At 57.7% G+C, this 22959-nt stretch overlaps 2 protein-coding genes across 7 annotated transcripts in view; both read right to left on the reverse strand.

The window, feature by feature from the left end:
- AGRN (agrin) overlaps positions 1-9702 on the reverse strand; it is a 31634-nt gene extending 21932 nt beyond the window's left edge. For all 4 annotated transcript variants that reach the window (XM_081306266.1, XM_081306267.1, XM_081306268.1 and 1 more), the window contains exons 1-2: positions 9360-9702; positions 7100-7361 (exon numbers count right to left, since the gene is read on the reverse strand). In XM_081306266.1, the coding sequence (XP_081162392.1) occupies positions 7100-7361; positions 9360-9566 (469 nt within the window). In that variant the 5' untranslated portion in view covers positions 9567-9702. The remainder of the gene's footprint in view (positions 1-7099; positions 7362-9359) is intronic.
- Positions 9703-11425: 1723 nt separating this feature from the next.
- On the reverse strand, positions 11426-22769 carry ISG15 (ISG15 ubiquitin like modifier). Of its 3 annotated transcripts, XM_081306281.1 has the most exons (4): positions 22645-22769; positions 14325-14399; positions 12365-12529; positions 11426-12070 (listed from the first exon to the last, which is right to left on the reverse strand). In XM_081306281.1, exons 3-4 carry the CDS (start codon positions 12365-12367, stop codon positions 11561-11563), a joined length of 513 nt encoding a protein of 170 aa, XP_081162407.1. In that variant the 5' UTR covers positions 12368-12529; positions 14325-14399; positions 22645-22769; the 3' UTR covers positions 11426-11560. The 3 variants fall into 3 exon arrangements, with proteins under 3 accessions (XP_081162407.1, XP_081162408.1, XP_081162409.1); XM_081306282.1 differs by lacking the exon at positions 14325-14399 and having other exon boundaries at positions 22645-22764; XM_081306283.1 differs by lacking the exons at positions 12365-12529; positions 14325-14399 and having other exon boundaries at positions 22645-22767.
- Between the last annotated feature and the right edge of the window lie 190 nt (positions 22770-22959).

Consider the following 22959-nt stretch of genomic DNA (forward strand, 5'->3'; position numbering starts at 1 on the left):
AGCCGATGGAAGACTTGGTGTGGGGCACCCAGAGTGGCTCATGCAGGCTTTCCCATTGGCCTCTCACTGCTGGGTTGCAGAGAGCCTCCCAGAAAGTGCCAGAGGCCAAGCCTCAGGAAACACTAAGAATGTTCTAGGTATGCTCTGCAGGAAGAAGCTAGGAATAGGGTAGCGGGGCTGGGGGCAGGGGTGTCTGAGTGGTAGTGGGAGCCCCTGGCAAAGTCTGGCTCCCCCAGAGACTCTGGGATCTGGTACTGAAGGAGTGCCAACAGGCTGGCCTGGATGCTCACATGGGAGCCCGAGATGGCCCCAGCCAACACTGAGAATGGGGCTTAGGGTCCTTTGGTATCAGCCAATAGGAAAGGGAACAAGGTTGGCAGCCCAGCCCCACTAAGCCCCAGGCAGTGTCTTCACCCCCAGCAGGGGCGGGATGTCTTGAGAGACAAAGAGCCATTGAGGCTCCAGGCCCGAGGGGGAGGGGAGCTCAGGCTACTAAAGCTATTTTGGGATCTTCAGACAAAATCATTCAGCCTGGAGCAGCCCACGCAGTCCCATGCCCTGGGAATGAACAGGATACTGAGCCAGGAAACAGCCCCCCGCAGCAACAGCAATCCCACACACTAGCATTCCTCTGGGATGTGCAGGAACTCCCACCCGCCAAGTCTGCAGCATTGGGGTCACACGCCCCCACCTGCCTGCACACACTAACACCCGCCCCATACAGGCTGTGTACACACTTAAGATCTGGCTGGGAACTTCCAGGTACTTCCACGGGCCTGGAAAGGGTAGAAAGTCCAGCCCTGAGGCACCCGGCTGGCCCATTCTCATGCAGATGATCCCCGCTCTGGAGGGGGTGGGGCTCCCTTGGAAAGGAAGGGATGGGGTGGGGTGGGATGGCTGGGAGCCCCAGGGACCTAACTGCGGGGCTGTCAGACGGTAACATGCTGCACATAGGCACACACTATCTCCATTACGGGGGCCTCCCCCTTGCCATCTGCAGACGCACCTGCACCGTCTGACCTCAGACGGAGGGCGAGGCCTTCTGCTTCTTTGCCCAGAGGTGCCCTGCTCAGAGGGGAGCCTCTATCTGTCAGCCTGGCTCCCCACCACACCACTTGCAGCCTCCTCATGCAGTTTCAAGCTGTGCCACATCTTCCTTGTCCCTCTCAGAAGACATTGGGAGCTTCACAGCAGGATGTCCCTGCTGGGCCTAGGCCAGCCACCAAGGGTTGGCCTTCTGTGGTTCCTCTTGCCAACTTCAGGTGAGGCCAGGAGGTGTCTGGGTCAAGCCTGTGCCCTTTACCTGTCCCCAAACAGGTACTCACCTCCCTGAACAGCCTGCTATTCAGGGTGGTGAGTAAGTGAAAATTAAGGGACAGAGGCACAGAGGGCTAGCACACAGAATAGCCACACTCCAGAAGCCTGCAGTTCTTGACTCCACCCCTGACTTCTCAGCTGGCCCCACTCTATCACAAACGAGCTCTAACCAGCCAGTCTGCGTCCCTGGCAGGGCTCAGTGTCCCAGGCACAGCCTCAGGGAGGCTATGTTGTAGCAGTTTCTAACAGCCCAGACAGTAGTGTGGCCTCTGGGGTGACATCTGCACACAGCCCAGGGACAGAAAGAGGGCTTTTCCACAGATTCAGAGGAAGAGCCCCAGACAGAGGCAACTGCCAAGGCCCAGGATGGGAACTAGCTCAAGAAGCTGCAGGAGAGCAGGAGGCCAGTGGTGAAGCCTGGGGAACAGGGACAGCGGGAGGGGCAACAGGCAGATCTGGGGGGGAGTCCGACCCTGGGCCTCAGCCACAACCACCAGGGGGTGCCAGGTGAGCAAGTACCATAAAATATGCCCTTCCTCTCCCAGGCAGCTGCAAACCCAACTCAGCCAGGCCCTGTCCATCTTCAGGAGGAAAGAGACTGTGTGGAGACAGGTGGAACCCAGATGTGGGTCAATGCCTCTGAGTCCAGCTGTCCTGAGCTGGGCCAGAGGCACCAGACACAGGGGAGGTGGGCATAACAGGGCTGGTACCACTCCGCGGCCCAGGGCTGAGTTTTAGGGAGCTTCCCGGAGGTGCTGGCCAGCTGGGCACTGGGATGTACAGGGAAGGGAGAGGTACAAAGGACCAAAGGTGCAGGAAGGAGAGGGCAGAGGCAGACCCTAGAGGGGAGAGCTTTGGTGGAGGCTGTCAGGGAGGAGCCTCCTCATGAAGGATCAGCAGAGGAGGTCAGTCAGGTGGAAAGGAGGGTCAGCTGGTTCTCCCAGCCAGGGGGTCCTGGAAGCATGGCTGGCTTTCTGTCCTCTGTCCTCCCCATGCTGATGGCACCTTTCTCCCACCCTCATCCAAGGCACAGGGTGCAGTTGCTGTTCGCTGCTTTCCCTGAGTATCAGTGCTCACTCGCCCCAGAATGCACTGGGACCTCACATCTGTGAGCCTGACACCCCACAGGCCAGGCTGCTTCTCCAAGGGCCCAGCGTGTGTGGCCAAGGGAAGGGTAGGGAGGGTTCAGGCCAACCTCAGGCCTAACTGCCCTGCACCCTGTCTGGCTGTGTGGGGAGGGGAAGTGTCTGCATCAGCCTCAGGGTCAGGCAGGCCCTGAGGGACTATCCTCACTGCAGCCCCACCAAGCATGCCCTTCATCTCACCACCTCAGCTACTCCCACGGGCAGAGCCCACAGGAGAAGGTGCTGGGCTCCTGGCAGGCACAAGGCCCAGCTGGACAGGGCAAGGGGACAGACTGGACAATAAGCAGCAAGCAGAGGTGATACATGTGCATGAAGGCAGAGGCCTCTCAGACACAGGCAGAGGGCGCCCACTGCCAAGACTTGAGCGTCCTCCTCCCAGGCTGAGCCCAGGGACACTAGCTTCTCAGGTGCAGATCTGGGAGGGAGTCAGACCCTGGACCTCTGGAGATGGGTTCCACCTCTCTCCACTTCGACAGAGCATCAGGAACCACCACTGCCAGCCAGGCCAATAGAAAGTACAGAATGACTGCACACAGCTTGGCCCCAGGCACACACAAGCACAGCTGGAAACAGCCTGCTGGAGAGCAGCTCTCCTCCCTCTCCCATGCTTCCACTCCACGGGGTGGGGGTGTGTGCAGGGAAGCCTGGGAGAGACCATCTCCCCTTTCCCAGGTCCAGCTGTTAGCAGCCCCTGCAGGGGGCCTTCCTCAGAGGAAGTTCTCAGGATCTGAGCTGGAGGGAGGGGGGGCCCTTCACTGGGGAGGGTCCCTCTCCACTGGAGGCTTCAAGGAGACCTTCCCCAGCCTGGGGCCCAGCAGCAGAACATACAGGGGGCAGAGGCCTCTTCCCAGAGGTAACTATCCCTGGGAGGATCAAGTCTGCTAGACAAGGCTACCATGGTGACTGCAGTCACCCCCAGCCCAGCAAGGCCTCAAAGCTGGGGAGCCCCATAGGGAAGAGCTGACAGAGGCAGGAGGGCAGCTCCCACCCCATCCAGCCCCCCCCCCCCAGCTCTGATGTGAGCAGCTGGCCTGGGTCCCACAGTGGAGACAGTGGAAGCTGCCCCCCACTCCCTGCAGCAGCCACAGCAGTTTCCCACCCCCTGTCGTGATGGGGGTAGGCTTTGATCTTCTAGGTTTGGGGGATCAGCCCTTCTGAAAGGAGCAGAAGGGCCAGGTGGGAAGAGGCAGGGAGCTGGCAGGAGCAACCTTGGGCTGGCCCCCTTGCCCTTCAGTGTGGGAACAGCCCCATTTTGACCTCCAGTCTCTCCACCTCAGCCTCTGGGGCTGGGAAGTTGGCCTCTGACCTGCGTGGGTGTCCTGAGTAGGTGGCCTCTAACCTTGAATGCAGCCCCCTGTGAAGTTTCCCACCCACAGGGGTGCTGTGAAGGTGCAGGCAGGCCCCAACAGAACTCCCTCTAGCACCCACTGGGCAGCCCAGGAGAGGGAGGGAGGCTGCTTCAAAGCAGACTTTTCCACTTCCAGTGGGGGGTGGGGGGACGGAAGTGGGGGCTCTTCTCTGGGTGGGGATTGGGGGAATGGGGTGGGTCTGGAAAAAGCCAAGAGCTGTTTCCAGTCCTGCCCTCCTTTGCCTGTGTAAGGTAGATCACCCCACAGAATCCAGGGCATTCCCCACCCATCCCAGAACTGCCCCAGAAACCCAGGGAAGCCAAAGACAAGACAGACCCACTCAGGTGCACCAGCAGCACCAGCACCCGGTGGGAAGGAGACAGCCCCTCCCCCAGCCACACAGGCAGGTTGCCTGTGGCAGGCAGTCTCCGGTGCCAGCAGCCTCCAGCCTGGACCTGCCTGGGGGAGGGGCTGGGAGGGCACTAGGTGTGGCCAAGGGGTAGGCTGAGAACCTGGAGTCTAGAAGAGGGAAGCAGGGACAGGGAGAAGCTACCTCCCATCTGCAGAGGAATGTGGGAAAGCTGGGGGGGGTGGGTACAGAAATGGAGTACACAGCAGAGAGCAGCCCAGAAGCCTCCCCACAGCCTAAGAGATCAAGAGATCGGAGAAAGGAACCTGGCCTGGGGGTCAGGATGCCCCCACCCACTGCCCTGGGACTGTCCTCCTGAAGGCCCTGGACAGTTGGCCTGGCAGGAAGGGCTTGACCAGAACACTGCTGGCTAGGCCAGACCTGGGAGCCCGGCTGCCAGGACCCCCAGCTTCAGGGCTGGGCAGAGCCCAGCTGGGCAGGTGCCAGGCTCACTCCAACCCTGGCCCCCTGCCCTGTCCCTGTGCCAGGCCCCGGCAGGGGCAGACAACACTTCCTTTCTCTGCTACTGGCTTGGAGTGGGGAGGGAAGGGCCTCAGGCTGCCCTGCCGGCCCCCAGTCAGGCCTGTGTCCCTCTTGGGGGCTTTGAGGCTTTGCGAAGCACCAGGATGGCCTCCCTGAGGTGGAGAGGGAGGTGATAGGAGTGTGGGACCATGTCCAGACTGGCACAAGGTGGCAGAGGGCTGCCCTGAGCAGGCTCCCAAATGGCAGCTGCTGGCCCAGGAGAGAGGCTAAGCCAGGCCACTCTCCCCAGAGAAGCAGGGGGTGGGGTTGCCTTCTGGAAGGAGCAGGAGGGGCCCCCAAAGGTGGTACAGGGGGAGGGGCACATACCTGTCTCAGTTATGCCAGGAATGTGGCTCCCCAGGCAAAGGAGGGAGGAGGAGACTTCCTAGGGGGCCGTGGCTGGGGGAGGGGCCGACTGGACAGGGCCAGGAAGTTCCAGCTGGCCCAGGGGAGAAACTGAGGAAACAAGCCTCTAGAAGGGGGAAAGGCCCTTGCAGCAGGACCCCTCAGGGCAGTGTCTAGGCAGGGGTGGGGAGGGCATGTTCCCAGACTGGATTCCCACACAGAGGGCCCTGTAGGTCTCGGGACCACTGAAGGACTAGACCACCTGTGCCCTGTTGGGGAAGGGTCGACTAGGTTGTAGCCTTGTCTGTCCACCATCACTAGGACTGGGGAGGGGGCTGATGTGGTCATCTTCAGAACAGAAGAGGGACCCAGCTTGGGAGGACTGGGTCCCTCAGGCCTCAGGGTGGCCTGTCTCACCCTGCGTCACTGACGCATGGTCCCTGTCCTAGCAGCCACGGCACCCTGGTCTGCCTCCAAAGCCTCCTGTCACTCAACCCTGCTCAAGTTCTCTGGGCTCCCCAAAACCTTACCGCGGAACCCAGATTCCTCATTCTGTCCCCTCTTCCTGGGGCTCCCCTGTGTCCCCTTGGCCTGTCTGGAAGCCCCCACCTGGCTTTCAGGTCCTAACTGATCCCTGAGCCACATGGCTCACAATAGGTCAAGCCACACTACCTGGGGGGTCTCCTTGGGAACTCTCCTCCCCAGCTGTCCCTCTGCTGGGCCTGGTCATGCCTAACACCAAAGCCCAGGCCTGGCATGGGCAAAGTAGGCTTCAGAAGCTGAATCTGTTGGGCCCAGGACACCTTCCTCTGTGTGACCTCTGACTCCTTATCAGGCCTCAGTTACTGAGTCACAGACCCTCGGGAGGAGGGACCCACCCCTCAGAGAGTTAATGATTTTCCTTCTCGATCTTTCAGGGATGAGCAGGGACAGCACCCAGACCCTCCTTTTCCAGGCCTTCCTCTGTCCTACTCATCCCCCCATGCCTCCATGCCATGCCCAGCCCACAGCTTCCAGGGCAGGACCAGGACTGGTCTTTGCCCAGGGGGATGGCCTGGCTAGACTCCCACGGCTCAGCCTTTGCTGAGCAGGGCCCAATCCAGGGGACCTGGAGGTAGCCCAGGAGCAGCTGACCACAGCTGGGGGACAGACCACAAGGCTGCCCATTCTGGGCTATGTCCCTCCTCCTTCACAGTGCCCCCAGCAAGACAACACAGGGGGCGTGGGGAAGGGTCCAAGAGATCCCCCTCAGGAGCTGCATCAAAGCAGAAAGGCAGACAATAGTTAGGATTTCCCCACTGGCCAACAGAGCACCTCAAATAAGTGGAAGTCATGACCCCTGCCACTGCCCTGAGGAGGAAGTTTCTCTCCGTCCCCCACCCCACATCCCATTCCAGATAGCCATAAGGGAACAGACAGGAAGTGGAGGCGACAAACTCTTACATTCTCCCACCACATTCCCTGGCCTATCATGTGACAGGTCACTTCCCAGAGGCACTAACCTGTCTAGTCCCCAGAAGCACTCATCCCACACAGCAGCTCTTCCCAGAAACCGTGGGCCTCTGGACACACAGGATAGGCCCCCAACCTCCAACCCCTAAGCCTGGCCACAAGGGCTTTGCTCAAATGTGTGCAACCAGTCTAGGCAGACCTGGGGCTTCTGCCAGAGCATGACAGCTGGTGTCCATCATTTACCTGGTCCCAGCTCCTCCCCTGGGAAAGAGCCCTCCAAGGGGGAAGGGGCGAGGAAGCAGAGGAAGCCAGTCCCTTTGCAGGGCTTGCTTCTGTTCCTTGGGCTCTGATGGCTGGATGACTAGAAATGCGGCCAGGGAGCAGCAAAGTAGGAATGAGGTGGGAACACAGCCAGACAGCATGTGTTCCAGCTGCAAGTAAACCCCTCTTCACTCTCCCTGGGCCCAACGCTCTGCCACTCACCTCCAAGCCCACCTTTCACACATACCTGGTAGCCCTCTGCCCACCCCACTGGATCCCTGCACGGACCCCCCACGCACCTTCTACACAAAACTCCACCTCCTCCAGGTTGCGAAGGGTGATCCGCATGAGGCTAGAGTTGAGCATCAGCTCATTCTTATGGGCTGGCCACAAGTAGGGGGGTGCTGGGTTCACAAAGAAGATCCTGGTGTCCCCGGTAGACACCTGGTTGTCACAGATGAGGGGGTCTCCGAAGCCACCAATGACTACCTTGTTGCCACCATCCAGAAGGCTCTCCTGGGACACCACATCTTTGCCCTTCAAGTACCGCCAGACTCGAACCTGAGTAGACACAGGGGCAGGTGTTAATGGTCCTCTTCCTCCTGGGGGAAGGACCCCAGACAATGGCCCGGGCCCTTCGGGCTCCGACCTCAGCTGCTCAGGTAGAATGCCCACAGTAGACACCAGGCCTGGGCAGAGATCTCTGGACTGCCCCTGGGCAGAGGCTGCAGGTAAATATACACAGTGCTGGGGTGGTGCTGCCCCCCTATGTCACGTGAGGACATGGGACCTCTTCATGTGATGTCTCATGAACACATGCCCACCCCAGGAGTTAGCTCCTATTCCAGGTCTAACCAAGATCAGCACCCCCAACTCCAAAATGTCCACCTCAGCTCCAGCTGGATTTGGGGAGGGGCCCACCTGGTCTGGAGTGCCTGTCTCCTCCACCCTTCCTTTTCTCCCCCCCCTGCCTACCACCACTTGCTCACACTCTGGGCAAAGCCAGGACTGGGACACAGGGATGGAGGGGGGTTTGGGGGCCAGCGGCCAGCCAGGATCTTGACACCCCTGTGGGTGGGCTGACACCTTCCTTCCAGGAAATGAAGGCCCCCTCCTCCAGTTCCAGCGTCAGGGCAGCCAAGGTAGCCGTGAGCCACAAAGTCAAGTTCGGGCAGCTTTAGGCAGCCCCACCCTACACTTCTCCTCCTGGGATCCTGAGGGCATCTACTCTGACACTGTGGCAGGAGGGACAGCTACAGCCCCCACCCAAGGCAGCCCACATAACAGGTCCACGGATCCTTTCACTCCCTGCAAATGGAGTTCTGGGAAGAGGCCCCTTCTTCAAGAGCTGTTGGGGGCCAGGGCTCTTGGAGTGGGAGTGAAAAGACAATAGGAGCCTTTCCACCTGCCAGCTCAGGACTGCAGACTCTGCAGGGACCCCTCCATCGGCTGGTCCAGCCTCATCTAACCTCCACACACGCAGTAGGCTCCAGCAGGAGAGAACCCAGGCAGGAGAGGGCCTGTTGGCTTTCATCGCCTCCCCCCACCCCAGCCACACCCAGGAGCAGGGGAGGAAGTCGGGAAAATCCTGCAGGGGCTTGGCAAAGTGCCCAGCGGTGAGGGGGGACCCCAGCTGTAGCCCGCACAGACCACTCTGAAACAAGCCGCAACCCTCCCCATCTCCTTGGAACAAGAATGATCCATTTCTGGTCGAGTGAGGTAGTCTGGGGGGCCGGAGGGAGGACCAACCTTGGGTCTCCAGGGCCCTCCCTGGAAGATTGTGGAGGAAACCCACCATACCTACTCCAGGAGCTCCCAGATCCAGCTGAAGGAGAAGTGGAACAAGATTCCCCTCCCTAGGGCCAGGGGAGCTCCAGTATTCCCGGGAGCGGGATAGAGCACCTGCCCCTGCTCCCCTTCCCCCACTGGGCCCAGGCACGCGAGGTTCAGCAGCGGCCCCGCCCACTCCCTGCCCCAGCCCCCCACAACCGTGGCCGCAGCACCCCTCAGCAGTCTCCCTACGTTAGGAAATTAGGCTGTGCACCTCTTTCTCCCGGCACCCCCTTTAGCACTGGTATATCCGCCTCTGAGAAGGGGGAAACAGCACTGATCACAGGTAGAGCTCCCGTCCGCACCCCAGGCAAGGAGCGTCAGCTCCCCGACCCTACCCCTTTTCTTTGGCTGGTGGGGAGGGGGCGCGGCAGCCCCCATCCTTCCTGGGGGGAGGTGCACTTGTTTTCGATAAGGGAAAGGGCTTTGGGCGGAGGGGAAGCCAACACCCGGTTGCCCGGCCTGGGCACCACGGGCGGTACCGCAGCAACACCGCAGGAACTTTCCCTGTCGCTCCAGAGTTTTCCGGGACCAGGCGCCCCACCCGGAGGCTTGGCGGTCGCCAAGGGAGCGCGAGCGGGGGCTGCGGAGCGTCCGGGATCATTCCCACGGCCTGGGATAGGGGTCCCAGCAGCGCGGCCGGCAAGCGAGGGGAGGGCCTTGGGGCGGCAGCGCGGGGAAGAGGCCCCGGCCCGGGCCTCCCGGGGCTGGGGTCCCGGCGGGGCCCACCTTGCAAGAGTACGTGTGCTGCACCGGGTCCACGTTGAGGATCTCCTCCACCGTGCCGGTGAGCACCACGTTCGCCTCCTCCTCGCGCCGCTCCAGCGCGCGCTCCGGGCACGTCCCGCCGGCGATGGGCAGGGTGTGCGCGGCCACCACCAAGAGCAGCAGCAGTGGCCGCATCGGAGCCGGGCCGGACGGCCGCAGGCTGGCCATGGCGCAGCCGAGGACGGCGGAAGGCGGCCGGGAGAGCGCGCGGGCCGGGCCGCGCTGGGGACCGGACTGGACAGGACGGGACGCAGCCCCGGGAGGCGGCTGGAGCGCGGGCGGCGCGGGGGCGGGGCGGGGGCGGGGCCGGGCAGCGCTGCCCCTCCCCCACGGGGCCCGCCCCGCCCGCCCGGCGCCCTGCGACCCGCGCCGGCCGCGAACAAAGCACCGGGACAGCGGCGCCGGGCGGAGGCCGGGGGTGGGGGCGCTACGTCGCGCCGGGTGGCGGTGAGACCGTCCGGGGACTTAGGCAGGCCGGGGGCGGGGCAGGGCGGGCCCAGGGCTTTCTGCTGTGCTTCACCCCTGCGGACGCCCCTCCCCCGCCTGCGCGGTCGTCCCCCCCAGGAAATGCGGCTGAAGTCGGGTTAATGCATAATCTAGAGGCGACGTGACTGGACTTCCAAGGGGTTCGCGGAGACAACTGGGCCGAAAGAGAGGCTGCTGGAGTCCGGACCCGCGGCCCCTCGGCCCTCTGGCCTGCCCCTCCCCCGGCGGGGGAGTGGTCCCTCCAGCTGGGTTCCGCGACCGAGCTTTCGGGGTCCAGACTCTTGCTCACTAGGGCGCGGGGGCGTCCCCAGCAGGCCGTGCCCCCCAACGGCGGACCGGTGCGGGCGGTGACTGACGGAAGCGGCGCGCAGACCCGCCCACCTCCCGCCCGGGCATCGCGGCCTGGCCGCGAGGGAGCGGGGCGCCCCCTGCTGTCCATCGGCTGGTGGTCCTGTCTGGGCGCCAGACACGCCCCCTCGCCGCTCCAGGCCGCTCTCTCCAGCTTACCCTGGATAGGTGAGGCTCAGAGAGTCCAAGCTAGAGCCCGGCCTAGCTGAAGATGGAGGGAAAGGACACCGTTCTGTCCTCTCAGAACTGGATCTGCAGTGTGCGAGGCACAGGTTTCTGAGCCAGAGGCATTGAGTGGTGGGTGGTAGACACTCCCCCAGAGGAGGACCCCAGCCCACTTTGGCCCTGGTGGGGGATTCCGGGAGAAAGTGACTCCAAGGATCTGTACTTACACTTGCTTTGTTGCAGCATGGCAAAAGGGGGACCTGGGCGGTCTTAGATCTGCATCCCATGCACCCAAAAGTGGTCTTCTGGGCCTCCAGCCAAATCATCCTGAGGCATTTGAAAGTTAAGGTCCAAGTGCCCCCAAGGTAGTGGTCCAGGGACCAGAGAGGTGCACATTCTTCCGTACCCGGATCCTAGGTGCCCGGCCTGGCTCCTGTGGAACTCACTGGGTAAGTTGGTACAGGAGAAAAAGACTGAAAGAAGCATTTCCAGAAGAAGGGAGTGAATTGGCTCATCCGGGGAGGTCTGGGACATGCTCTCCTGGTGGACAGGGTAAACCACCAATTCCCGGCCTGCTGCACTTGGCCTCTTCATTAGGCATTTCTCTGGAGGATACACATGCCCCCTTCATCCATCCCCACCTCACTGCAGGCAGGACAAAGCAGGTGGGCAGGTTGCAGCCCCCAGTGTTGTGCAAGAGGCTCCCTTGCCCTCCCACCCACAGGTCTAAGGACCCACCCTCACTGCTTCCAGGGCTTTGGGAGGGGCTGATCCCAGGGAGCCACACACTGTGGCCTGTGGAACCTGACCTGGCCTGACCTGTTCCTCCCTAATTCTGCCCACCCAAATGTGAAAGTGGAGCCATTGTGAGTCTGTGGCTCAGCCTGGCCAGGCAGCCCCAGCCAATGTGTCTCTTTATCATTCTTTAGATATGACCCCTTGACCCCAGGAGGTGTGGAAGTAGGTCTCCCTTCAATTTCTGGGAGAAGAGTCACAGTGGAGACCACTAGGCTCTGTGACACCTGGTCCCTTGACTTCTCCCCAGGCCTGTCACCCAGGCCTGGTTCTCTCTCAAACCTCGTCCCTCCTAATTCATCAGCAGAGAGAGGGGGAGATCAGGCAGACAGACAGAAGGCAGTTTATCCTTTACATCATCTTTATTCCTAGCACTTGATCCTGGTTGGGGCTCCTCTCTTCTTCTGGGCCCCGCCCCCGCGCAGGCGCAGGTTCAGAAACACAGTGCTCTGAGGGGTGAGTCCATACTCCCCCAGCAGCTGCGGCTCTTCCATGGGCCTCCCCTCGAAGCTCAGCCAGAACAGATCTTCCTGGATGTGCTCCTGCTGGCCAACCTGCCGCTTGAGCTCCGCCACCTTCTGCGTCAGCCTGATGCTGTAGGGTCTGGTGCGGCCCTTGTCGTTCCTCACCAGGATGCTCAGGGGGCTGTCACAGTTCTGCACCATCAGTAGGACTGTGCTGCCAGAGGCCAAGCCCTGGCTGGTGAGAGGGACCCTGTCCTGCAGCACGGGTCCACTGGGCAGGGCCAGGTGCTGCTGGAAGGCAGGCACGCCAATCTTCTGGGAAATCTGCTGCTTCAGTTCCAACAGCATGGCGGAGTCACTCAGGGGCACCTGGAGCTCCTCGCCCCCCAGCATCTTCACCTTCAGGCTCCAGCCCTGCGGGCATCACAGAGGTTGGGCTCCCCACACTGGCCACAGGCCCTGGGTGCTGTTCTCTGCTGGCTGCCTCCTCCACCCACTGTGCACAGGAAGGCCAGTCTCCCACAGCCTCCACGTTCCTCCTGTCACCCTCTGCGTCCCCCTGTGGGCCCATCCCCTCTCCTCACACTTGGGAACCCGGCCAAGCTCAGGGCTTGGCAATGGGTGCTCTGCTGCTGGGAGACCCCAGCAAGGGGAGGGAGGAAAGTGGGCTGGAGCAGCCCAGCTGCCCCACTGTGCCATCTGCCTCACCATGGCCGTGGTCTCCAGTGCTTGGTCCACCTCAAGGGCTCAGGAGTTGGCTTCCTCTCCCCTCTAGCTGCTCCACAGTCCATTTATGAGTCTAAGCTACACACGTCAGAGGGCGGAGCCTCCCACAGCCCACACCAGTGGCTGGTAGCCTTCAGTTTCGGTTTCCTTTTCCCAGTGCGTGCCCCAGCGTGAGTGAAGAAACAAGACAGAATGACAGGGAGGTACTCTGGAGGGCCTGGCTCTCAACAGGACCTGAGGGCCAGGACCCCGTCCCTGCCTCCCAAGGCTCCACCAGGGTGTGCATTCAGAAGCTCGTAAATGTCCAGCACTCAGTCTGCCTACAAGATGCACAAGAGTCATAGTAACATGAACTAATGACTGATAACTTTCACTTTCCATTTACCAGTTTACAAATTAGTTAGCTTGGAAATTTTCACCATGATTAATCTGGAAAAAAATCATAAGATAGGGAAAATCCAAATTACCCAGAGATAACCATTGGTTTAGGACAATATTTGTTCAGATTATTTCTTAGTGAAAGAAATGTATCTTGGGGCTGGGGATGTGGCTCAAGCGGCAGCGCGCTCGCCTGGCATGCGTGCGGCCCGGGTTCGATCCTCAGCACCACATACCAACAAAGATGTTGTGTCCGCTGAAAACTGAAAAATAAATATTAAAGATTTAAAAAAAAGAAATGTATCTTATTTTGTACAAAAATTAATTCGTGGACACTATCAAAAAAGTTAAAAGACAAAAAAAGAAAGAAAAGAAAGTTAAAAGACAACCCACAGTCTGGGATGAAATGTTTCAAATCATTTATCTAAGAGTCCACTATCCAGGATATATAAAGAGCTCTTACAACTGGGTGTAGTGGTACACAGCTATAATCCCAGTGGCTTAGGAGGCTGAGGCAGGAGGATCACGAGTTCAAAACCAATCTCAGCAATTTAGCAAGGCACTAAGCAACTCAACGAGACCCTGTCTCTAAATAAAATATTAAAAAGGGCTGGGTGGGCATAGTGGCACAGGCCTGTAATCCCAGTGGCTTGGGAGGCTGAGGCAGGAGGATTGCGAGTTCAACGGTAGCCTCACCAAAAGCAAGGCCCTAAGCAACTCAGTGAGAATTTTTCTCTCTATAAAATACAAAATAGAGCTGAAAGGCTGGGGATGTGGCTCAAGTGGTAGTGCGCTCGCCTGGCATACGTGGGGCGCTGGGTTTGATCCTCAGCTCTACAGAAAAGTAAAATAGAGATGTTGTGTGCACGGAAAACTAAAAAATGAATATTAAAAAATTCTCTTTCTCTCTATTTAAAAAAAAATAGAGCTGAAGATGTGGCTCAGTGGTTAAGCACTCTGAGTTCAATCCCTGGTACCCCCCCCACCAACAAAAAGTGTTCCTACCATGAGGTAGCCTTGATATTGGGACCTACTTATACATAATTTAACTTTATTCAATGACTATGCAAAGAGTAATTAACTCCATGTTATATATAAATAAACTGAGTCTTTTAAAAAATTTTTATAGTTGTAGATGAACAGCATGCCTTTATTTAATTTATTTTTTTAATGTGGTGCTGAGGATAGAACCCAGTGCCTCACACATGCTAGGCAAATGCTCTGCCCCTGAGCTACAGCCCCAGCCCTAAATTGAGTCTTATTAGGGGGATATGGCTCAGTGGTTAAGTGCCACTGGGTTCAATTCCTGGTACAACAAACAAACAAAAACAACTCTTACCACACACCAGCAGGACAAACAGCTCAACTCAATCTCCAAGCCAGCAAAAAGGGCTGGTGTGTAGCTCAGTGGCAGAATGCTCACCTAGTCTACATAAGGCCCTGGGCTCCATCCCCAGCAACACACATACACAAACACGTGTGCACACATACTCACTCATTAATTTTTAGGGAAATGCAAACCACAACCAGTCTGAGCCAGACATGGTGGTGTGCTGGCACCCACCTGTAATCCTAGCTACTCAGGAGGCTAAAGCAGGAGGATTGCAAGTTGGAGGCCAGCATGGAAATTTAGCAAGACCTGTATTAAAATAAAGAGGGATGTGGGCATATGGCTCAATGGCACAGTGAGCCTGTTACTGTCCTGCCCCAGCAGGATACCAGTAACAGAAGCAGTGATGAGCATTGACAAGCACCTGGAGAACCCGGAGCCCTGGCACTGCTGCTCATAGTGTGAAAGCCGCAGTGCAGAACAGGCCGGTTGTCCTTCAAAATGTCAGACAATTATCATATAACCCAGCAATTCCATTCCTGAGTACATATCCAAAAGAATTGAACACCAGCATTTTTTTACAATTGGTAACAGGTAGAAACAACTCAAATGTCCATCAACAGATAAATAGGCAAGGAAAATGTGGTGTGTGCACACACATGGAGTATTACTCGGCCAGGACAAGGAACCAGCTTCTGTCACAGCACACCACAGTCCTGAATGAAACAAGCCACCTGCTGTGAGACTAAGGATATCAAAAGTCCAGAACAAGGCTGCTAGGGTTTGGATCTGGAATGGCCACACATTGACAGCTCAGTCCCCAGCCCATGTCACTACTGGGAGGTGGTAGAATCTTTAGGAGTTGGGCCCTGGTGGGAGGAAGTAGGAGACAGGGCTGCTTTGGAAGGGCCCTGGTACCCTGGCCCCTCCTCTCTCTGCTTCTGCACTACCATGAGGTGAGCAGCTCTCCCCCATGCCTGCCACGATGTGCTTCCTCAAAGGCTGCAGAGCCAAGGGACCACGGACTGAAACCTCTGAACCCTGAGCCAAAATAAACCTGTCTTCCTTTTAAGTTGACTGGGTCAGGTATTTTGTCACAGTGTTGCAAAGCTGAGGACCACAGGGGGGTCCATAGAGAAGGGGTTTACCCCAGTTACTTCTCTTCTCCTCTACTTCTGCCTGTGCCTATGGCCTTCAGCAGCCCTGCAATTCACTTCTCAGCGGCTTGAGCCTCTCCTCCCTCTACAGCCTGCTCACTGCTGTGCCTGCCCCTAGCCATGCAGAGGACACTGTGTGAAGGAGTGGAATCCCTAATACATCTAATTACATCTAATATATCTATCTTTGTTAACCTATACACATGTGCTGGATCTTATGTTCTCAAGATCATTCTGATTTTTACTCAGGGTGAGAGCAAGCACCATCCCGACTGTCTGCCTGAAAGCATAAACCTAAATATTTTATTGACCATAAATCAGCATTTAGAGCCTCCAGGCTCATCTGGTCTGACATGGTGTTCCTGTCATGGCCATGGAGAGCCCTGACAATGTGGTGAATGCTGTCTGCACAGCAGGCACCAGGAGTCTGCTTTTGCTTCTTCCTCTACCTAATCCTAGCTGGTTTCATGCCCACTCAAGAACATTCCTATCTGAGATGTTATGGTGCCTCTGGCGGGTGAGCCTCACCAGGGCTGGGCTGGGGTCCTGATGCACAGACTGTGTCCCTGGACTCCAGGGGGGACAGAGCCTTCCTCATGACAGTGCCCGGACCTGGCCTCACTGAGAGTCTAGAAGCACAAGGGACCAGATTCTCCCATCCAGTGCAAGTCTGCCGGCGTCAGATCCAGACCCCTCTCCCCGTCTCCCTAGTGGGCTGGTCACCACCCGAGGCCACCATTCTGGATGACATCTGGCTGACTCCAGACACCTGACCCTGTGTCCCTTGGTGGCCTTTGGTCACAGCTCAAAGGTCACCCCATGTCTCTGGGCAGAGGGGCTGGGCCTTCCCCACAGGCCTCCTGATGCAGGGGCTACAGGTATGCTATGGCTGCAGGACTGGAGCACAGAGCTTTCTTTTTAGCCAGTGGACAATGACCAGGGAAGTGTCAGCCAAGACCTGGGTGGGGCTCCCAGGCCGGGCTGATTAAACAGCAGCCAGGAGCTCACCAGACCCTTCACCAGGACCAGGAGGACTGAGCGGTCGCAGCCAGACCAGAGCTCTCCTTCCTCACGGCCCCCTGGGCTGGCACAGCCCCTCCCAGAGGCAGCCCTAGCAATGGGCCTCTTGGGAGAGCAGGATGTAGTACAGGGCAAGAAAGAGACCTCTTTTAACACTATGCAGCAGCCCAGTGGACCCTGCAGAACCACCTGGATTCTGGTTCTTAGTAAAACAGACCTGGGCTGGGGACAGGGCTCTCAGGACAGGGTGGTGATATCTGTAGAGAAACCTGGAGGAGGAGACAGGTCTGTGACCAGGGCTGTGGTGCTAATCTGTGAAAAGCAGTTGGCAGGAGCAGGCATGGGACAGTTCAAACCCACCAGGCCCGTGAAGGAGGAGGAGAAGGAGCTGCAGGTCTGATGGGAGCAGGAGCCCTCAGTATATGACATGACACGAGGTCAGCTGTCTTCTAAATCCAGACCCATGTACAGACCCAGGACTGTGGGGACTGCCACAGGCAGTCGAGAATTGGGCTAAGGCCAAACCAGGCCCCCTCATGTTCCTGCCACAGAATGACATGTCTGGCCTCTGGTTCTCAGATACCCAACCGACAGGGGAGTGCTCAGGTGGGGAGGCTACCAGGACAGATCAGCCATCCCCCGCCCCGGGGTCAGAGCTCTGTCTAGGAGAGAGAGGCCCCTGTGGCACCTGCCCAGGAAACAGTGCTAGTGAAGCTCACAGTCCACAGGTTGAGTAGCTTCGTTCCAGACCTGGAGGTCAGGGCAAAGCCTCCTTGCCTGTCCCCAACAGCCTTGGAGGTGGCTTCACCAATGCTGTGTGCCATGGAGTAGCCTCTTCCCCCACACTGTGAGGTGGTTGTGAGGTTCTGTCCCAGGGAAAGGCTGGTCTTGCTACCCTGAAAGGCCTGAGCAGTCCCACTCCTGCAGCCCTGCCTGCTTGGGCCTGTAAAGAGGATCCTCAGGGGCTCCCATCTGCTGGTTTCCTGGTCTATGAGCAAGACAGACCATGGACATGTGCTCACACTACTTGAAAGTCTTGCTTTGACCTTGAAAATCATATTTGACATCAAATGGCTGCCTGAGTGTTGATGGGTACTGTCACCACCCAGAGTTGAGGAAAGGTGGTGTCACTGGGCAGAAAGGCATTGAGAATGGTGGGTTTGGCAGAGGCATAAGTGGCATAAGGAGGGAACACCTGCCTCAACTACAAAGGATCAGCCCAAGGACTTTGAAGAGACAGAGGCTTTGAAGAGTGGACCAGGAGCAGGGTTGACCAGGACTAGTGTCACGCCTGGGCAAATCAGGGCCACCTGAGGCACAGCTGTGGGGGTGACCAAGGCCAGGGTGATACACGCAGCTGCAGCACAGCACTTTGAGGGTCCCACCCTCGAATCTGGTCTGACCTACTTTGACTGGTGGAATGTGCTGGAAGTTTTGCTATTGGGTTTGGAACCCCGACCTCCACTTTACCCTCCTGGTATGTTGGCTGAGCCTCCCTGAGAAGGCAGGGTAGGCTGGGCGGGATTCCAGGCAGCTGCTAGAGAGCCTAGCATCAGTGATGCGGCCCTGAGCATCCGGCACAGTGCCCTCTCAGTCCAGTTGACCCCCAGCCAACAGCAACTTCATGAGCGAGGCCTCAGGCAGCCTGGGCTCCCTCAGAGCCCCCGGGTGAGAGGAAGATGGCAGGTGGCTGTTAAACCATGTGACACTTAGTCTTAAGGCAGGTGGAGCAGATGGGCAGCGCAGCAGCAGCAGCCACAGGGCCGCAGACAAGTGCCCTTGACAAGAGAGGAGAGGGTGCCCAGCGTGAGGACACTGCACTGGGGCCTCTGCTAGGACTCACCTCTCAGGGCTAAAGGAGAGGGAGGTGGCTGCCAGGCTGGAGGTAGTTGGGGACCCCAACCCTAAGGTTGGAGTGGACCTTGGCCAGCACAAGGCCAGCGAGGAGGACACCGAGCCAGGAGGGAGGGAAGGTCATCGTGAAGACTGTGGAGTCCCCGAGGACTGTGACAGCAGGGCTGGGAGAGCGGCGGGAGCCAGGAGGAGTATCTAGGAAAGAGCAGCATGGCGCAGGGTCAGCACTGGGCCCTTCCACACAGGTCTGGTCAGGAAGTGGCAATGGGGGGGAGCCTGCCCGCTCCAGGCGCCACGGCCCAGCGGGAGTGGGGAAGCTGCACCATGGAGAGAAGGCTCTGCCCGGCTCCGAGCCCCCCGCAGCGGAACAACAGCAGTCCCCAGGCTGTGCCCACCCTGAGTACTCCGAGTCATGAAGCAGTGGTTGCCATAGGCTGCTCTGTTTTGAGTACAAGGACTGAGGTGCATGACTCCACACCTTGTTTCTACAAGTAAACAGCCACCATCTGCCTGGCACAGCCTTAAGGCTCAAAATAATAAATGAATGAATTCACCATGCTTATGAGAATGACCCCTGTGAACTTATCAAATTCATCAGAAGCACAGGGGTGCCAGGGTGTACCAAACATCGGAAAAACCAGGCCCATGAGCTTATCGAACACCCCAGAGCACCAAATGACATAATGCCCTCACCTGAGGCCCATACAAGGAGGGGTACCCCAAGACTGGACATGACATCACCCTGCCCATGTCACCTGGTCACTTGTCAGGAGCCTTGCCCAGGAAAATCACCACAGCCAGGATCTTCCAGATATCTGTGCTCCAGGGTTAGCATGGTGTGGTTCCTCCAGCCTGTGATGCCCACACACGGCCCCCTCCAAGCTGAACAATTAAAGTTGACATCCAAGTGGACACTGTGAACCTGCCTCTGCCAGAACCTTGGCCTAGAATAAGTGCCTACACTCTGACAGCTCCAAATAGCCAGGAACGATCTATTTGGCTGGTTCATAATCTTATCTGACCACTACAGATTCTTTGCCTCTTATCTGCTCTCTGCTGGAACAGGAAGTAGGGAGGAGGGAAAGATCGCTGACCCTGGGTCCAGGATTCAGTCCATCCCCAATGTCCCAGTCATAATGCTACATAATCCATGACCCCCAAATACTGCCTTTTTCTGTGGGTTGATACTGGAATGGGCATGCAGGGCCTCTGCTTTGCCAGGTGTGGTTCCTGGTTCGGTACGTGTGAGCTGGCCACTCACAGCTACAGCTGGGACCATCTGGTGTCCTGTGGAGGTGCATGTACAGGGCTGGTGTTGGCTGTCAGCTAGGCCTTTATGATACCGTGAAGTACATATTTGATCTCTGTCTCCTTGCACACAAGTTGAAAAATACCTTGTAACTTCAAAATAATGTGTCTTGGGCTGGGGCTCAGTGGTAGAGCACTTGCCAAGCATGTGTGAAAGACGGGGTCTGAGTCTCTGCACCGCCTATAAATAAATGAATAAAGTAGGGCTGGCGATGTGGCTCAAGCCGTAGCACACTCGCCTGGCATGCGTGCGGCCCGGTTCGATCCTCAGCACCACATACCAACAAAGATGTTGTGTCTGCCGAAAACTAAAAATAAATAAATAAATATTTAAAAAAATGAATAAAGTAAAGGTCCATCAACAACAACAAAACATTTTTTAAAGAGTGATGTGTCTTTGTATATCAAGTGCTGGCTAGTAACCCCCTGGGTAACTTCAGGAGGGGCCCTGAGGAGCAGATGAAAGTCCAGGTGATCACCACTGACCAATGCTCTAATCCATTATGCTTACATGAGAAGCCTACATTAAAACCCAAACAGCCAGGCATGGTGGCCCACACCTGTGATCCCAGTGACTCAGAGGCTGAGGCAGAAGGATGGCATGCTCAAAGCCAGCTTCAGCAAGTTAGCAAGGCCCTAGGAACTTAGGTCCCCTCTCCCTGAAAACATGGGTCTGGGGATGTGGCTCAGTGGTTAAGTGCCCCTGGTTCAATCCCTGGTAACCAACCAACCAAACCCAACCAAACAAACCCCCAAGGACAGGATTCCGAGAGCTTCCAGATGAACACTTAGAGGTTCCTGAGGACAGTGCCCAGGGAGAGCATGGAAGATCTAGGACCCTTCTCCACCCTCTTCCCCTGTGTCACTTCATCTGCGTGGCTTAGAGTACACTTTATGATAAACCAGTGAGTGTGATTCCCTGCATTCTGTGATCCACTGGCACAGATTAACTGAACCAAGGAGGGGGTTGTGGGAACCCTGAATTTTTGCCGGTGGTCAGAAGCATAGGTAAGACCCCTGGAGCTGGTGGCTGACATCCAAAATGGGGCCAAATCCTTAATCCATGCATGGAGTCTGATGAGATCTCCAGGCAAACAGTGTCATCTGAGTTTGAGGACACCAGCTGCTCCATTGTTGAATAAGAGAGTAGGACACACTGATTTTTTGTTATTGTTGTATCATCAGACCCTGGCAGGGTGCCAGCTGCAACACACACAGGCCAGGGAAGGCTTCCTCATAGCATGGGGCCAGGTCTCAACAGCAAATGTCCCAAGGCAGCCAGGTGGGTGTGTACAGCACCTTTAAAATTAAGCCTTAGGGGCTGGGGTTGTGGCTCAGTGGTAGAGTGCTTGCCTAGCGTGTGTGAGGCACTGGGTTTGATTCTCAGGACTCTATATAAACAAATAAAATAAGGAACTAAACATCAACAACTAAAAAAAAAAAAAATATATTAAAAAAAACCCTCAGCCTGAGAAGTCATGTCTTGCCAGGCCCCGGTCCTCACCGGGACACATCACAAGGTTATGGAGCAAGAGGTCAGTGCCCCTTTTGGAAAACCCAGTCTGCCACACAAGGGAATCACCGCCATGACCCTGTGCAGCCCAGGACCCTCCCTTCCTACTCATAGTGGAGGCCCAACGCCCCCAGGAAGATCTTTAGAGGTCAAGTTCATATTCAAGAGGCAATGAAGGGACAGTAGAGGGACAAGGGAAGAGTCTCAGAGAGATGCAGCTGGACAGCAGGCCCAGCCTGTGACAAAGCTGGTGCTCATGTACTCTTGCTAGCGACTGTTTGTACAGGCCCCTCAGTCCTCGGGGGGCTTTCTTCAGCAGGAGGGGGCACTCAGGCAGAGCAGAGGTGGCCAGACCTGGGGAAGGAACAGGGCTGCGGCTGGTGAGAATCTAGTGCTCACTGCGTGCTGGGCACCCTCAATGGGTTTTGGGGATAAGATCTCATTTGTCTTTCCCAAGGACTCTAGGGTAAAAAGAGAAACCAAAGGTTCAAAGGGCAGGAGCCTTGTGGGGAGAGGTAGGGAACACAGAGAGACCAGGGAGAACCTTGCTCTCAGGCTTCCGCTTCACTCTGGGTCCCTCGTGTGCCTGATTTCTGTCTTCCCAAGGAGAGGCCCAGAACACAGGAACAGGCTCAGGCCCTCAGAGGAGACTCCCTGCAGGAGAAGGGGATGCTGTGGACACGGGGATACTTTCCAGATTGACAGCCAAGCAGAGGGTGCACCCCATGTAGACTTCAGGGGTTATAGGCAGACTCTCCCCCCACCCCACCTCAGTGCCCCATGAGAACCGGAGGACTATCTGCTCAGTGCTGGGATTCCAGAGGGCTTACCCAAGGTGAAGCCAGGGGCTGTGCTTCCTCTAGACTAGGGCCAGACTAGGGTTGACCTCAGAGGGGCAGCTTCAGATGGGGCCCCAAGGACTGGCTCTCCAGACCTCTCCCTGGGCCAGAAGCCCCCAGGACCCTGCTGGCCCTACCGAACACTTCCAGTCTTCTCTTGGCCCCGGTGCCCCTTAGGATTCTGGGGATGCCAATCCCTCCACCTGGACCTTGCAGAGCTTCCTTCCCGTGAAGAATCCATCCTGCAGGCTTCAGGACCACCCAGAGGAAGGAGATTCTCTACCACAGCCGACCCCTCACTTTCTGTCTCTCCAAAAGTGTGTTGGCTTTTTGTTGGTGGGTGGCAGGCCTCCTCCACTGGACTGGGAGCACTAGGAGGGTCTCCAGGACCTCAGGAAACCTCCACCATGGATGCAGGACGTCTGTCAGGCCATGTATGCTGGGGACCCTGAGTGCTAAACAGAAAAGCAGTGCCCATGGTGTGATTCAAAATGAAAACAACAGCAAGCCACAGACAGAAACTTTCTAACAATTGCCCTCAGAAGAAAGGCACATCACCATTACATCCTTCTACCTGGCTTGGGTCATTACCCTGAGACACTGCCAGTCTGCCCACATCAGATTGCCCTCTGGTGTCACCCAAGGCCACCAACTGCCTGCCGAGCTCAGCCAGTCACCTCTTTCCAGCCCAGTGGCTGGCGTTGGTTCTCTCGTCCCAGCAAAGCTCGGTTCACGTCCCTAGAGGCCCAGGCCTGCACTACATGCTGCACACGTGCAGCCTGAACAAATTTGCAGACTGAGGAGTTGTGGAGGTCGGGCTCCCCACTCCTAGAGGGGCTTGTGAAATTTCCTTTCAGACTTACTGCACCGCCGCGACGGACCGCATCCCCAGTGCACTCCGGCTTCCACGCGGCGGGTAGGTGAGCCTACAGCCCGAGCACCCCTCCTGGCTCGCGCCGGGAACCGGCCAGAGCGGGGCGTCGCGGTCCCACTGTCCCGGCTGGCGGAGCAGGCGCCAGTGAGTGACAGCTGGGGAGGCGGGGTCGCACGCCCGCGGAGCGGAGCTGGAGAGGCGCTTTGCCCATTGGCCAACGCTAGCGTGGGAAAGGACGCCTGGCCAGGTTCACAGGCCCCGCGGCGGTGCGGCCTTATATAGCCCGCCACTGTCCCGGTTCGCG

The sequence above is a fragment of the Spermophilus citellus genome, assembly GCF_964194105.1.
Source record: "Spermophilus citellus genome assembly, chromosome: 9".
Classification (NCBI taxonomy): domain Eukaryota; kingdom Metazoa; phylum Chordata; class Mammalia; order Rodentia; family Sciuridae; genus Spermophilus; species Spermophilus citellus.